Source organism: Poromitra crassiceps (genome assembly GCF_964638095.1).
Source record: "Poromitra crassiceps genome assembly, chromosome: 2".
Classification (NCBI taxonomy): Eukaryota; Metazoa; Chordata; class Actinopteri; order Beryciformes; family Melamphaidae; genus Poromitra; species Poromitra crassiceps.
Window position 1 is genome coordinate 22526979 of NC_139624.1, and position 17194 is coordinate 22544172.

The 17194-nt window shown below is 43.0% G+C and overlaps 1 protein-coding gene across 1 annotated transcript in view; it reads right to left on the reverse strand.

Moving 5' to 3' along the window:
- Nucleotides 1-7982: 7982 nt before the first annotated feature.
- Nucleotides 7983-17194, reverse strand: part of cdc123 (cell division cycle 123 homolog) — a 17272-nt gene continuing 8060 nt past the window's right edge. The window contains exons 7-13 of the mRNA XM_083650905.1: nt 16045-16096; nt 14419-14494; nt 13812-13934; nt 12906-12934; nt 12641-12772; nt 11475-11612; nt 7983-9823 (exon numbers count right to left, since the gene is read on the reverse strand). Of these exons, the coding sequence (XP_083507031.1) occupies nt 9779-9823; nt 11475-11612; nt 12641-12772; nt 12906-12934; nt 13812-13934; nt 14419-14494; nt 16045-16096 (595 nt within the window). The 3' untranslated portion in view covers nt 7983-9778. The remainder of the gene's footprint in view (nt 9824-11474; nt 11613-12640; nt 12773-12905; nt 12935-13811; nt 13935-14418; nt 14495-16044; nt 16097-17194) is intronic.

Genomic DNA, 17194 nt, shown 5'->3' on the forward strand with positions numbered 1-17194 from the left:
ACTTTTCATTTCAGTACTGCTAGCACGCAAATGGTTACAACCAGCTACAAGAAGAGAGAACATCGCGTGACGGTGGTCAGGGAATGAAAGAGGAACAGGACAACTCCCCCCCCCACCCCGTTGGTCCGACCGTCCCGTATTGCTGGGATGGAATGTTGGCAGCCCTAGTCTACACGGACCCAAACCTCGATCCCTGCTGCAGATGGCCGCAGATCTGGAGAGATATTTGTGGCTGTGAAGAACAGTCATCATCTATACAGCTGCTGCCAACCTGATGAGGAAACAGGCGTGCTTGTTATGCTGGACACTGAATGCCAGTCTGCAGACTTCATCCTCCAGTGCTGTTCGCCTCAGGACTTGAAGGCCTAACGTTGTACCATGGACTGTATACATTCTGTGCTAATAATGCTAGCATGCTAACATCCTTTTCACACACACACACTGAATATACCGAAATGCTAGATTTGATCATGGACTTAACGCTAATGTTAATCCAAAACGGCCGCAGTCATAACGGTAAGGTGTGTTTGACCTAATTGAAATATTAACGTTAATGCCCTCACATTTCAGCGTGGTTACAGATAAACCTATTTAACGCTAGCTAGCTACATTACTGGCTTGATATCATATTCCAGATGCAACCTAGCTAGATAAGCTCCACACGGCTGTATGAGTAGCTACAATCAAATGTATCAAGCCTTGATATCATATTCCAACGTGAATTCAGCTGAGGGGTTCGCTCCAGAACGAGACTGTTGCGTTCAATATTTGTACACGTTACTGTGCAGTAACTGTGCAACTGTGTACTGTGCAATTCTGTATATTATACATAATCCAGATGTAACCTAGCTATAGCTAGACGTTAAGAGGTTAGCGTGAATGCGACTGAGACCTGACATTACTGAAGTGAATACAAGTGACCTATATTTTTCAATCCTGTCTTTGAATAAAAGTTGTGTTATACTTGAAAACCATGTCTTTGCTCCCTTATGTGTTCACAATTACAACAAATCTGTATGGTTTATCTGTTGGCATTAAACCGTGGTATTTCCTTGGGTGATATTCCATATTTGTCATTAAACCTAGCTGTTCACATAAATTTGCAATGATGATCGACCACGTGAGATATCACAAGTAGCCTACTTTTATTAAAAAATAAAATGCAAAGAGAGGTTTCCTTCTCTAACTATTGGTGCGTTCACAAAATATTTACACGAGATTTTTTTTATAAATAATAATCAATAACGTGGATAATGATGACATCTGCAGCTGCTGGACGAGAGACAGAAGAAACTACGAACGAAGATTGGAGCAGAGGACATTGACTACAGAGAAACTTAACCGACCAGCACTCTGCTTCAATCAATGAATGCTTATAAATAAACCATACACATGAGAATTACCGTTAACGTTACAGCATTTAATAACATAAATATGGTGATATCTGGTGGTCTGAAATTACTCTCTATCTACAGTAGGGTAACTGGCTCCTATTGTGTCTTATTATTGTAACGTTTGAATCAGCGTTTCATAACTATAATAGCCTAATGTTACTGTAGCCTGGATGACGTCAGCTAATGCTACCCAGCCTTCCAGCGTTTATCTTCCATAATGCATTAAATCATAATCACAATGCGAAGACATTAGCTGATCACCACAGAGCTGCACAGACAAGTTTATCAGATAATTTCGCCGTAAAATGTGTCCAGGTGATCAGCTCTGAAGCCCCGGCTTGTATGGTCCGCTAAAATCCGATTTCGATATAGGTGTTATTTTGATCAATATTGTATAGCTGGCTAGACAGAGGAGTTTATCTGGAATCAGTGTGACAAGATCCCTGCTGCTAGCTTGTCTGCCTTTCTGTGTCAGAGTATCTAGCTACATTATCTGCATTACATGCTACACCATGCAAATATATTTCGATATAATTCAAACAATTAGCCCACTGTACTACTGGACTGTGTATTGCTGTGAATAAGTTAGATTTGATTGTGTAAAGTGTTACATGTTATATTTTTAACTGAGCTTTGCAGAATTACCTCAACACAATTGTGTTGTGTATCAGCTTTAAATATCCAATATATACAGCATTAAACAAACGACCAGCAGCATTCAAATGTGCAAAAACGTTATATTTATTGAAATGTGGTGATCTCATGTCACATTACATAATGTTATGCCCAAATGGTCTACTGCCCAGAAGCGTCACTTTACATGTTTGGTAGGGAATTATTTTAATTATGTTAAACCAGCGTTTATCTTCCATAATGCATTAAATCATAATCACAATGCTATGAAGACATTAGCTGATCACCACAGAGCAGCACAGACAAGTTTATCAGATAATTTCGCCATAAAATGTGTCCAGGTGATCAGCTCTGAAGCCCTGGCTTGTATGGTCCGCTAAAATCCGATTTCGATAACGCTAGGTGTTATTTTGATCAACAGACCTCAACCTCAACAGCTGTTTTCACTTGAATTTCCTCACGTAGTTGCATAGCCATATAGCTAGCCAGCTAGTAGCTAGCTCGGGAGCTATGCTTTAGAGAGGCCAAATGCTAACGGCTAGGTAGTGCTAAGCCGCTGCAGCTGTTACACGTCATTGACAAAGACGCACTCTCTGATTGGCCGATCACGGCAGGACTGATGTTGGCAGTCACGCCGTCACTCATTGGCTGCGGGGTGGCTGCGGGTCTGCGGGAGTCTTTAAACCGCCGCGGAAATCGTTCTGAATGGCCCGTTCGCTAGACGATAGTGACTGGGAACTGAGAGAGCAGGTCACGTGGTGGCTGGGTTTACCTAGGCTAGCAATCATAGACATCAGTGATGTCACTAGGGCGGAACATTTTGACAAGAAGCTTGCCGCCTTCGGTGTGTGAATGTAGGCACATTGTAAAGCACTTTTGGGTAAAAGCACTATATAAATGCAGTCCATTTACCGTTTACCATCATCAGTGATGTCATAGACATGACATCATCATGATGTCATAAATCCCATAACATGTTCCGCCCATGGTGGCTAGAGGGACAGAATGTAGGGAAACAATGGATGGGATGAATCCAGAAGGAGGCGGTAATGCAACATAAAGGATGCCAACTGATATAAAACACCAAGCGCCCATGGTGCATCCTCTTCACATTCTCCACCCTCCTAGCTCGACTGCTAGTAATAAATAAAAAAAGAACAATGCAACAGGAAGTAGGGCTAGGGCCAATTTTCGAATTATGTTGTCAAGTTGAAACGGTATTTAGCCGGCCAATGTCTCTCAAATATATACAAACACAAACAGAAAACGCAGAGGGCCATGTTAACCCCAAAAGTAGAAGTTACAAGTTACTTTTAGCTACAACTGAGTAGCTTTTAGTGCAGATACTTTTGGGGGATATTTTCATTATTATTTTTATCTTGTGTAAGATCAAATTTACCATACAAACAACGACAACAACATAGGCCTACACATAAATCTAATTTCCTGTCTTCTCTCTGCTAACTCTGTCTAACTTGACCGCCAACCAGCAGGCCACCTGCAATTGTCTGAATGCACTGATCTCTCACACACACACACACACACACACCCTAACACCCCCTCCACTCACTATATCAGCACTATAATTGTTATAATTATAATAAATAAATAATTATAATTGTTTATAATTGTGTGTGTGTGTGTGTGTGTGTGTATGTATATAGCACTTTTTGCCCAAGACAAATTTCCCTCCAGGGACAATAAAGTTTATCTCATCTCATCTCTCTCATATGTATATGTGTATATATATATATATATATATACTGTATATATATTATCCTGTCCTGCCCTGTCTCTCTTTCGCACACACACACCCAAGTGCATGAGGACACATGAGCATCAGCTCCCCCATTGCCATAACAACCATTGCTTCAATAAACCACTCTCATATATATATGTACCGGTATATTTACCGGTATAACATACCGGTATACTGTATATACCGGTACTGCACCACTCTATATTATATAGAGTGGTTTATTGAAGCAATGGTTGTTATGGCAATGGGGGACCTGATGCTCATGTGTCCTCATGCGCTCGGGCGTGTGTGTGTGTGTGTGTGTGCGAAAGAGACAGAGAGCAAGAAGGAGGAAGAGACAGAGAGTGAGAGACAGAGAGTGAGAGTGATTGTGAGAGACAGATAAATTGAGCAAGAGAGAGACAGAGGGTGAGAGAGAGACTGAGTTAATTCGCACTGCACCAAATGAGAGAGCCCGTGTGAATGGCGGTGACAGCCGCGTGCGACAGAGCGGCAGAGCCGTGAGATCACTTGTGTACAACATGACAGCGGGCGGGCGGCACGCGCGCCGGGTTTAACTGAGCTGTTGAATCACACTGTGCAGGCCGGGATGCAGACAGATGCCTGAGATGAGTTCAGCTCAGGTCAGCCTGCTGCTCACAGTAAAGGACACTCACACGTACAGCTTTAGCACCAGATAGTGCACTCTTAAGGTCGATGCTCTATGTCGTATTGTCGTTGCTGCAGGTTCAGGCTTTATTGGATGGGCTCTGAGCAAGAGTCATCCAATTTATAACCTCAGCAGCAGGGTAGGATTTATGGCATCACTGATTATGTCACAATGTATGACATCATCAGTGATTTATGACATCACTGATGTCATCGGTGTGGCATCATCGAGTCATCGAGCTTGAGTGTGAATGTAGAATAACACATCCCCACATTATGACGTGATATTATCGTGATATACGAGTAGTGGCTAGGTCAGCCACCAGGCCGAGCCGTGTGGAACTGTATGACATCATCGGCGATTTATGACCTCATCACTGTCTGTGACATCATCAGTCATTTATGACATCATTGGGAGAACTGTATGACAGCATCAGCGAGCTGGCCACATATGGCATCATTGGCATTGACATCCCCCTAGTGGCCATGCCATAAAAACAACACATAATGTGTTCATTAATTTTAACAGGTACTGCTTCAGCTCAGGGACATGTGTTGTTTTTAACACATCTGTTCTAAGAGTTTGACTGGTCATATGTGTAGTAGCCTTATGTGAGAGATCTGATAGTTTTGTGCCCAATCAAATGTATTTTTGCCAGGCTGACTGCCGGCCTAAATCTGGCTCTGATTGAAGGTCGGAAGGCTGACCGACTCATCACCCTGAGCAGGTATCCAATCATGTCACCTCCCGTGGTGACATCACCACGTACAAATTGGTGCCTGGTATACTAAGGTTTACCTAGTCTTGTTTCAAGACAACTGCACATTTTCGAGTGGCCTTTTATTGTGACCAGCCCAAGGCACACCTGTGCAATAATGATGCATGCAATCCACATCTTGATAGGTAGGTAGGTAGGAGACATGACTGAGACACAGAGAGAGGTAGAGACAGAAAAATGTAGACAGAAACAAAGAGAATCAGAGAGGGGAGACACACAGGTAGAGAGAGAGCTCAGTTGCTCATGAGTATTCCAGTTGCAAACGACTGCAGCTCTTTATCAGCAAGCAGGGACCTCTCCTGCTCTCTCTCCTCAGCTCCACTCTGAGTCAGCACATTCTCCAGTTTGATCATTACCCCCCCCCCCCTCCCCTCCAATGAAAGATGATTACCCAAGCTGCAGGGAGAGGAGAGGATTTACTGGAACACGGTTGGTGAGGAAGATGAAATGTCCTCCTCTCTTACCATTTTCACTGAGCTTCAGCCTAATATACCTTTTTCACAGCAGTCATTTTGTGTCTAAAAGGCAGGGGTGAAACCAAAACATTAATGGGGGTTTCCAACTTCAGTCCATTTGGTGTTCCATGTGCTGGGGCCCTCATTACTGTTTTGGTTGCACCTGTGTTTTGTGGTCTTGAGTCCGGTCTCGAGTAGTCCAACACCACTAGTCTCACGTGGTCAGACCCTACGGCTGATGAAGTGGGCGTACCTTGAAATGGTCTTGCAGGGGGGGGCAGGGTGTCTGTCCAAGCCCAAACGTGCCGCATGGGTTTAACTCAACCAATCAGATTAGATCAGAAGAAAGATGCAGCTCTAATTTAAATGGAACCACTTGTATTCAAGAAAGAAAACAAAATAGAAGTGACCGCAATAACATCCAACACACTGGTTTATTGTTGACATTAGTGGTTGTTTAAAATAATGTTTTACCTGGGCACTTCACACAGACTACCCGAAGGAAAGACACCGGAGCACTCTTATTAGTGGTTGTTTGTTTGCCTTCTGATCAGCGACTGGAGTTCACAGTTGACCGGCTTTTTATTTACCACGTTACTGTGGATACATAAGTGCACCGCCGACTGTGAGGCCCAATAACCAGCAGCTGTTTCTATTCAGAGGACCATCCACTGAGCCTCATGTTTACAGCAAGCGGCAACCTCCGGAGCTGAAAAATTAAGCCAACACGGAAGTGCCAAAAACTGCAGTTTCACCAATGGCCACTTGGGGCTGGCTGTAAAAGCGAGTCCATCCCTATCCACCTTATTTTTGAATGCCCCACTGTAAAAAAAGAAGCGTGGGTACAAGGTCCGGTTTAACGTGACTCATTGTTGCCGCTTGCCATTTCCTTTGTTATACTCTGGCTGCAGACCCGAATTATAAACCGGAAGCTGGAGTCCGTTATAAAAGTTATAAATATAGTCACGTTATAAACAACTAACCAACGCTGGAGGTCCGTATGGAAACTCGAAATGTGTGTTACTCGAAATGGTTAAAAGTTAAATCAATTTGGTGGCGTTTTACTGCCATGTAACATAGCTAGCTAGCCGCTAACATTAGCCACAGTTAGTAGCCGACTACCCACAATGCATTACGTTATCCCAGCACCCGAACGACACGGCTGTAGAGCAGAATGGCTCTGCTGTAAAAGGGTAAAATCCTCAGACGTTTTTTTGGTCAGGGGCTGGGGGGTTATCTAAATTGGTTACACCGGAAATAGAACCCATACTTAACGTAAGGCAAAATGGCCGCCAAAAATAAGGTGGATAGACCTCCATGTTAAAATGCCCGACTTCACAACAGAAGTAAACCTGTTTACAGCCTGGTACAAAAAAACGGTTTTGGTCTCTAGTCTATAGCTATTTTCACGACGATACGGGGGGTGAATTTTCATGTAACTCATCCATTTATAGTCTATGTCTGCGAAGAGAAGTGCATTTGTATAGAAGTCACTGGAAAACAACTACTCACTTGAGTAGGTGCTTAATGAGTTTATGGTCTCAATTGCTGGTTTCAAGTCTTCAATACAGCATGATGTTCATTTTAAAGGATAAAGGATGGTCCCATATTAAGAGTAAAACAGACGATAAAGCAGACTATACTTGAATTTGGTGAGTGACAGGTCGCCTGTCCAATGATCGCTCAGCCCGCAGATCACGGACCAATAGCAGGCACTGCTGCGGCTTTTCCTGTAAAAAAATGATCACTTCTGGCGTGTGTATTTTCTCTAAATGGCCCCATAATTGACAAAAAATAACATCACGCTGGGCTTAATATTATTGTTTTGGAAATTGCCCCTTAAAGCAATCATTACTGGGGAAAGAAATAAAATTACAGTAATGCGTTAATGCCCAACATTGGTTAGGAAGTGTATGTAACATTACTGAAATGTACAATAATGTTACTAACTTGCTTACCTGCTTTCTCAGATGAAAAAAAGAAAAAGGGCAAATTAGAAAAATGACCCTGGCAAAATCTTTTTTTCACGTATTCATAAGTCATAAACACAGGAGAGAAAACAATTTAGGATCAGACTTAGAAAATGGAAAAGATTTCCCCCCCCCCCTCGCCTCTCAGGGCTTCCGTAGGGAGCTGTAACACACCGGCTCTCTCAGTCTGCCTGCTAATTGCTCCATCAATCTGGGGAAATAAATAAATAAGTGAATAAAAAGAAATTGAAATGGCCACCGCTGCTCATTTACCTCCCGGCGTAATAAGAGCCACTGCGTTCAAAAGGAAAAAAGAAGCACAATCAATTTTCTAATGTGGCGGTTTATTACAGCGATATACCACAACAAGTTGAATGGTGTTTTGTGCAGCGAATACAGTCGACAGCGAGCATGACACAAAACAACATTTGGGAGATGGATCGTGTCAAAACTGTTCCAGAGGGAACAGCTGGAAAAGTACACAAATGTGACTGCATGATAAACAGAGAAATGACTGTCAAAGCCCTCCAACACACACACAGCGCCGTGTGTGTTAAAGGGACAGACGGACAGTTCACCACCAAATCAAAAATACATATTTGTCCTCTCAGCTGTAGTACTATTTATTACAGCACAAGATCTACCTGTCCACCCCCGCTGTAACAGTAAACGTGATAATTAGACTTTCTACACACAAAAACATAATTACAACAAAATCATAAACTCGTATTCCATACTTTAAGTGTGGGTAGACATGACCATACATTAAATGCTGTTTATAATTTCCATGATAAGCAATAATCAATGAGCAATAAACAGTATTTGTTAATGTATATTTAAATTGTCCGTTTGCAATAAACATGCACGGAATGACTGGTTGAATGCGAGACACTGACACTACAAAGTTATACTCATCCAAAAATGATTTTGGGATCCATCGATCTACTGGTTTTCGGTTGTGACCAATGATCTAGATCATTTTGATGCGAGTTGCCGAGTTTTGGATATATCAGCCGTAGATATCTTTGCCTCCTCAAATAAAATAGAACGGGATGGCACTCGGCCTAGGGTGCGCAGAGCACCAAAACATAATGTTTGGGGAGGGGAGGGGGGGGGGGGCGTGGAGAGAATAAGTAATAATAATAATATATATATTTTTTTAACTCAACAGTAATGTCTCTTTCCAGAAATCATGAAGGTTACTCAAGATAAATCTTGTAGGAACTATGTTCTTTCGACCGAACTACACCCGCTAGCTGCTGCTAGCTAGGTGGTGCAATATTCTTTCAACCGAGGGTGTGGTTCGACCTAGCGAGTAGTTCGGCAAAACAATCTCTAGATGGATAAATTGCACTACAGGAAAGAGGAAAAATATGGATTTTGGATTTTGGGGGGGGAACTGTCCCTTTAAAGATGATTTTAAATCCAAAGACCCTCTCCTGCTGCTGTAATTTAAACACTTTCAGCTTTAAAGCGGGTTATTCTTTACAGTGTTATTGAATACTGACTGCTGCACACTAACACACTAACTTTATTACCCCCGACAAAAAAAAGAGAAAACTTCCCCTCATAACGTCAAAACATCATAGCAGAAAAACCTAGTGCCCCCTACACATGATCCGCGGTACAACAGCTCTGCGCCGGCTGTCCCGTTGTTTTCCTATGGGGAGAGAGCGTTGCTGCTCAACTAGGCGGCGATGCTACCCATGGCGACGCGCACAGCTCGATGTTGACACTTTTGCGCTGCGCCCAGAGTTCAAAATATCTCAACGCTGACCTAATTGTCGCTGACCTTTCTTGAGCGCAACCAATCAGAGGAGGAAAAGAAGATAGAAAAGTGCACAACGTTTATAAATCATGTGAAGGGGGCTTAACACTCGGCAGCGCCGGCTAAGCAGAGCCGGGGGACGGGGCAAGGGGAAAAAGAAAGGAGAGAAGTCAGCACATTTGCACCCGTCATGATAGTGCACGGAGGAGGCACATTAAACATGGAAAACACAGAAGCCTCTAACAGCAGAGAGAGATTCAGTTCATGCGATGCTAGGAGCAGCTACTCGCCGTGGTTTCCGTTTCTTCTCGTTAAATAATGGTTTCTTGTTGTTATTAATGTTTAGAGAAGCTGAAGAGAGCTGACTGTCCGTCACTGCGGAGCCTCCTCTTCCTCCTCTTCCTGTTGGCTTTTCTTCTGAAAAAACAGTAGACGAGATTCATCTTTAATGATCGCCATGTAGAAATTGCGTTGTCACAGCAGCAAATACAGAAAATGGAAGAGTATATAATAATATACAGCAGGGGTTTTCAAAGTCTGAGACTGTAGCCCCCCCCCCTCCTACTTGTTTAGTTTTGCTAAATTCCTGGATGCTTATGGTCCCCCATAGACACTAAACAATTGAGACAAGATAGCCTGATATTGCTGTTTGACATACTTTATGCCCAGACGGTGTCTCTCTCTCACACACACACACACACACACACACACACACACACACACACACACACACACACACACACACACACAAATGATCCCCTCCGCCTGGCAGAGATAATAAGCAGTGGAAGTACTCCACCTGGTGGCGTACTTCTGAAATAGGTGAAATTAGCCCTGGTCGTGGTGGCTATGCTGTCTTAAAAAGACATGGCATGTTTTACATAACCTAATTAGTGAATGTGTACATTTTGAAAAGCTTTGTAGTTATGTCTGCATCTGCCAGTGGCATCATTGTCAAATTCTTGGTCTACTGGCTGTAAACCAGCGAGTCCCTTTTGGAGCTGATCTCCTCTCTCTCACTCCAGCAGTCTTGTTATGAGTTTGAGAGGCTGATAGAGGCTGACACTAATGGACTCGTCTGTTGATGGTAATTCAACTCAAGTCTCTAATAGAGTCTCTAATAGAGCGCCGCAGGAATGAGTCATAAAAGCCAGAAGTTAACATCGGGCTGGGTTCCCTCATCTGGAGGTCAATGGGATTTCTGTATGGCGATTTGGGTAGAGGCCTGAAATAAGGTCTGTGGTTCACAAGGTTTATGAAACATGAAACATTTATGAGACCTTTGTGTTCAGCAAGATAATATTCGCAAATGAACACAATTTTTAAGATTTTTGAATCGCTTTCTGGTAGGGGTGTCACGATATTTCGTCGCACGATATATCGCGATATCGAAACGTCACGATATGCGTATCGTCAGAAAAAAATGATATCGTTAAAAAAAAAAAAAAAAAAAAAAATTTTTTTTGCTCCTGAATAATAATAGAACAAATTTAGCAGAATCAACATGCATGAGTGAGGGGGTAGACTACTACTGCCATGGCAAAACAGCTCAAGGGGTACATAAGATTACATAAGTTTAGGGACCATTGAGCATGAGTTATTTAAGAAATAGATTGTATACTTTATTTTTCTTTCACCATGCAACAAACATTTAGTTTGTGACAGTGTGACACATTCTATTGCAAGAGAAGCATTATCTTCCATGTTGTTTTCTAGTTATTATAATAACAATTTCCAAAAACAGCATTTGTTTTGTATTTTGTGTATTTCAAATGAAAGACTATTTTTCCAGTATTTTCCCAGGGCTCCCTTGAAAAGAGGTTTCGATTTCAATGGGACTCACATGGTTAAATAAATGATAAATAAATACATAAAAATTATTTACTTTTGTTGAAAAAAATATTGTTAAAATATCGTATCGTATCGTTATCGTGAACCCAATATCGTGTATCGTATCGTGAAATTAGTGTATCGTGACACCCCTACTTTGTGGCGATCGCATGTACGCTTCAGAAGTCCCTGCGGTACTCTATTGAATGTGGAGGCCCGTTGGTTGGGTTCTTCCTACCAGCTTGAGGAAGTCGATGAGCTTGTAAGCGTCCTCTCCGCTGGAGAGCTCCACAAAGTCTCTGGGGATCCTGTAGCTCAGACAGGGGCTGGGCTGCACCGTCACCTCAGGGGTGGTGTAGCGGAACGCCGGGCCCTCCTGCACACGCGCGCACACGCACACACACACACCAAGTTATTATCGTTAATGAAAACTAATGACATAAGGAAAACTAAGTGTGACATTTTTTTTGTTAACTGAAATAAAAAACAAAAACAAGGCTTTACAAAACAAAAAAGTAACTGTCTTTGTCAATTTATTTCACAGTTCACACATAAGCCAAGCATTTTGGGTGGATATGAAATGTAAGTATGTTAAGTTTTTGTTTGTTGCTGTGCCAATTTTAGTCCACGCACCCCTCGCATGGCATACTTCTTCCTTTCCTTTATGGTAATGATTATGTTTTGTTGAGTTTTTATTACACAATACTTTTTCAGACCTTTTTGTATCTCGTCCCTGACAAATAACCAATATTACAAAGAAAGACTAAAACTAAGACTGCAACTAATAAAGGTTAAACTGAAGCTAAGCTAGCCTGGTTAAAACCATCCGGATCCATGAACTCACATTCTGTTTGGTTTTGTGGATCCGTCTGGACTCCATAATCCTTGTTTAATTGTTGTTATTGAGTCTATTTCTTTAACTCAACGAACGTTGACGTAACTGCTCGAGGCGGAGAGCCACGGAGGCAGCCATTACTGTTTTGCCAGCGGTGTTCATGATTGGCTGGTTACGATGTCAACTATGAGGCAGGTCCCTGATTGGCCCATTCGCCTTGTTGAATCTGAAGTAGCCCACCCCGGCGCAGAGGGCAGACAGTCTCGTAGAACGAAACACAAATGGGAGTTCACGTGACCGGATGGTTTACCAGGCTAAAGCTAAGCACTTTCAAAAAATTTAATAAAAACTAAACTAAACTACCAAACCCTCTTTAAAAACGAATTAAAACTAAACTGACACTGAAAACAAAAAGAAATCAAAATGAAAAAAACATTAAAACGAATGAAAAATGCTAACTATAACCTTGACACACATACAATATAGTTCATTATAAAAACGAATGTATCGTATGGCGTATTGAATCGTGTATCCTGAGGCAAACGGAACGTTTCGTCCTTGTTATTTACCGGCTGCTGGGCGCTCTCTCCCTCCTCCTGATTGGCTGACAGGCTGGTTCCAGATGTTAGCTCCTCCCAGCTGAACAGCAGCGAGTCCGTCACCTCTCCGAATGGGTTCAGGTCGATCAGCCACACCCTGCCCTGCAACACACACACACACACACACACACACACACACACACACACACACACACATTGTAATTGACATGTGAACTGTTCCATTAAGTAGGCAGACATTTTTCTTAACATCAGAACTTGGTGGTGGTGGACTCACCCTGCTGTCTCTGTACACGTCAAACACAACTGCAACACAGACACACAACAATATTAATATCATCTTCATGTGTCATTACATCACTGCAAAGCACTTCACTGAAATTAAACCCTTAGAGCTGAACAGTCATGTTCGGGGTCTCTTGCCCCGGAAGGGAGTCTCTCATTCATTTTCTCCATAGACATTTCAAGAAATCCTTATAAAACGAGTTTTAAGGCTGGAACCAAGCCAACCCGTTACCTACTGAATCGTGAGTGACCATAAAACATTTCAGTTGGAGCAAAAACAAAAAAGAGCAAGCAGGATTCTCCCATGTTTTAACCCCTTACTGTCTGTCAGAGGCTGTAGCGGGCTTAGTTTGAAAGCCAGAGTGAAGTTCCTGGTATCAAATGAAACTAGCTGACATGTCATGTGACCATGTCATGTGACCATGTCATGCTCGGGAAGGGGACTAAACACTCCAAAGTTAGGGAACATTTTGGTGAGGGAAAAACTATTTCAAAGGGGTCCCATGACCTCTCACCTCAAGATATCTGAATGAAAATGGGTTCCATTGGTACCCACAAGTCTCCCATTTACAGATAAGGTAGGACTTTTCACAGCCTAATGTTGGCAGGTATGTCATTTACATTTTTAATTTTCAAGTTTGTAATTAAGTTTGAAATTAGGCTAACATGAAATATTTATGATGAAATATTTACATTAAACAAGTAATTGTAAAAAAGTATCATGTCTGTCTGTGTGTCTGTCGTCTGCTGAAGCGTTGGCTACTGAAGCGTTGGCTAACAGGCATCCAGAGAACAAAATAAAGAAGCATTTATTAACACGAAACGTCCGGGCCAAACTCCCGTGCACTGGCAGAAGCCCCGCCCCCGGGCAGGGGGCAGGGCCTGCAGTCTCACTCACAGTCTTCGTCCAGGAAGTGGTACTGGACGTGCTGGCTGAAGAAGTCCTGCAGAGCCTGGCTGATCTGCCGCTCCTGCGTGGAGATGTGCTGGTAATACTGGGTGTAGTCTCTCTGAGAGATCCCTACACATACAGACACAAGATCAATGAGGCTGATTATTGATTTTTATACATGGAATCATCTTGATTAGGCCACTGAATAAAGATGCTGCGTTTAACGTCTCAAACATCAATTGATCTTTGTTAAATGAATAGAGATATCTGGGTCTAATGACTATGAAGCAGTGAGTCCAGTTTGAGCTGATTGTTCTCCTCTATTAGTTCTAGTGTTTCATTAAAGGCCCCTCCAGTCAGTCTTTCTAACTGTATAAAGCGTTGGTGTTCTATAAAAACTTACATGAGCGCGCGCTGTATAAACGCATGTGATCATTTACGCTAAAGAACTTACATTGATAAGAACCGAAGGCTAATAGCTTGTTCCACTACTGCAGCATCATGAGTGAGATTGAGTAATCAATTAATCGACTAATCGTAATCGAGACTACATTTCCCATCATCCCCACTGCCTCCTGCAGATCTGAATGTGGGCGGAGTCTCTGTCTCTTACCAATAAGTTTGTTTTCTTTGACGAAGCAGCGAAACTCCCCACCAGGAATCAGCTCGCTCCACTTCCTCAGGACCAGCTGAGGAGCACAAACGACACACATATCACTAGTATTAAAACAGGGTTCCCACACCTTAAACATCACATTCAAGCACAAGTCAAGGACTTTCCAGGCCCAAGAACTAGCAGGCTTTACAGAGGTTCACAGACAAGACTATTAACACATTCACTGCCAGACGTTTTTTTTTTACTGTAGGTAGGTTCTGCCAGAGGGTTTTTTTGAGGATTCTGTCTCATCTTTCAAGACCCGAGGATTATTTTCTGCTAAGATTTTGTGAACACACAATATCTCAAAAGAACTAATAGAATGTGTGCTTTCTCTGTCTAAAAGAGTTAGTTTGTAGAGTTAGTACGGTAGTTATGTAAGCATTAGCAGTTGAATACAGCATGGTTTCAGCGTCAGAAAAATTATTCAGAGATAAACGGCTTTTTGTGAAATTCGATAGAACAGTCACTTTAACCATTCATTTTTGGCATCAGTAAGACGTCAGACATCTAAACAATAGTTTTGAACAGTAATTTCCTCCATAACAGCAGGAAACCCCCCTCTGCTTCCAACTCCTCCCTCCGTGGGCGTTCTTCTTGGCTGCAGCGGCCGTGTCACAAGCTTGTCACCAGTCTCACTGCTTTGCTGCTGCTGCTGCCTGTCTGCGCGGCCGCTCTTTGAGGAAGTCTGGATGGACTCGCTCGCTTCTTGGAGTTTTGGTTGAGAGCTTTGATGAAGCTTTTGCGAATCTGGTCATATTTATGCTGCGTGTTTCAAAGTGTGTTCCACCCGTGATCGATTATGCAAATTTGCAATCCCGCATCGCCAGCAATCAGCGCGTTTTCGCCAATCCATTTTCATGAGAATGGCTTCGTCACACTGCTTTTTGCTTGCCTTCCTCTAGTCAGGAAAGCACTGTCGCCACTTAGTGGGTCGGTGGAATGGGTTGTACACGTTGTACACGTCCAATACTTATATAAGAGATGTAAAAGGGTTAGATGCACATCCCACCGTCAAAAAAACAAAATTGATTTTTTTTGACGTAAAAACACGTCATTGGCAGTGAACGGTTGGATTTTGTTTGACGTAAAAACACGTCATTGGCAGTGAACGTGTTAAAAGAAAAAGAAAAAAAAAATCACAAGAACTTAAAATTTCTATTCCTGCACAAAATATATAAATTCAAGCACTTTGAATGACCCATGTCTATTTATGTCTATTTTCAAAAACCTTTGACCCCCCCCCCCCCAATTCATAAACTTTCAAAGATTTCAAGGACCCATGGGAAACCTGTAAATTGTCAATGTTGTGCGTGCGTGTGTGTGTGCGTGCGTGTGTGTGTGTGTGTGTGTGTAACATTCAGCCCATCATGTTCTCATCAGGGTGGACAAGCCTCTGAAACATTCAGTCCATCATGGGACACTAAAACTCTATTTTAGCGTCAGCTCTTTAATGAATGGAGACAAAATGTCTGCTGGGAAAAGGATTGACAGCTGTCAGTAAAGCTGACAACAGTCACTATGATGCACAACACTACCTGCTACAGTGTGCGTTTTGATGCAGCCATTACGGTGTGGAAATACCTCATAGCGGATGGCTGGATCTGGAGAGTCGTGGTCACTGCAGTGAAGGAATCTGCAGAAGGAAACGACGGTTACAGAGAGCCACTTCCACTGGCGGTCACTGAGCGTTCACATTCACAATGAGCAACTTGACTCAGTCTTGAGTCGCTCTATTCTGACGGTTGGTGGGCGGGGCCAGAGGCTCAGACAGCATCTGTAGATCAGAACGGTGATGACTTGCCTACAAAGTCCAGTACCTGTGCCAAGCCACATTCAATTTCTATGAACATTACAAAACAAGTCATTGGTATTTTCTCTGGTTGCTTTTTCCGTGTTCTAATAATTGATGACGACATACAGTACGCTAAGCACAGCCCTAGCCTCAACGCGAGACTCTTCAGTCATTCTTCCTTCAGTCTCGGATGCGTGGTCCCCTGAGCCACTGCTGCACGCGATATACATGCTATTAATCACAATAAAACTGCACCTACCTCTGAGCCAATGTTGTTATCCAAGATAACGCTGCCCTGACACTCCCAAATAGTACGTAGTTTCCGATACCGAGCCCTTTTTCACATGCCAGTGCCAAAGTTTTTAGGTGCTCCACAGCGCCGGATGAATCGGTTCGGTGCTCAGTGGTTGGGAGGGTGTAGTGCAGTTTACAATTTTGACCATCGGCTCCGCCATGTGAAAAAGTGCTCAGTATTGGAAACTACGCACTATTTGGGAGTGTCAGGGCACCTTGGATAACAACATTGTCTCAGAGGTAGGTACAGTTTTATTGTGATTGATAGCGTGTATATCGCGTGCAGCCACTTAGCCGGCGTTGCAGTGGCTGAGGGGACCACGCATCTGAGACTCTGAAGATAGAATGACTGAAGAGTCTCACGTTGAGGCTACACACAGCCCCAGAGGGGATCATCTGACTTCTTTGGTTCAGGGCGTCCCGGTGGCTCACCTGGTAGAACGCGTACCATTAAGGCTTAGTCCTTCACGCAGTGACACAGGTTCGAATCCGACCTGGGGTCATTTGCTGCCTGTCCTCCCCTCTCTCCCTCCCTGCTTTCCTGTCGCTGTGTAGCACATACTGCCCTATCGACTGAAGGTAAAAATGCCCCCCCCTCCCCCCCAAATAAAAAAGACTTCTTTGGTTTAGACAAACAAAAACAAA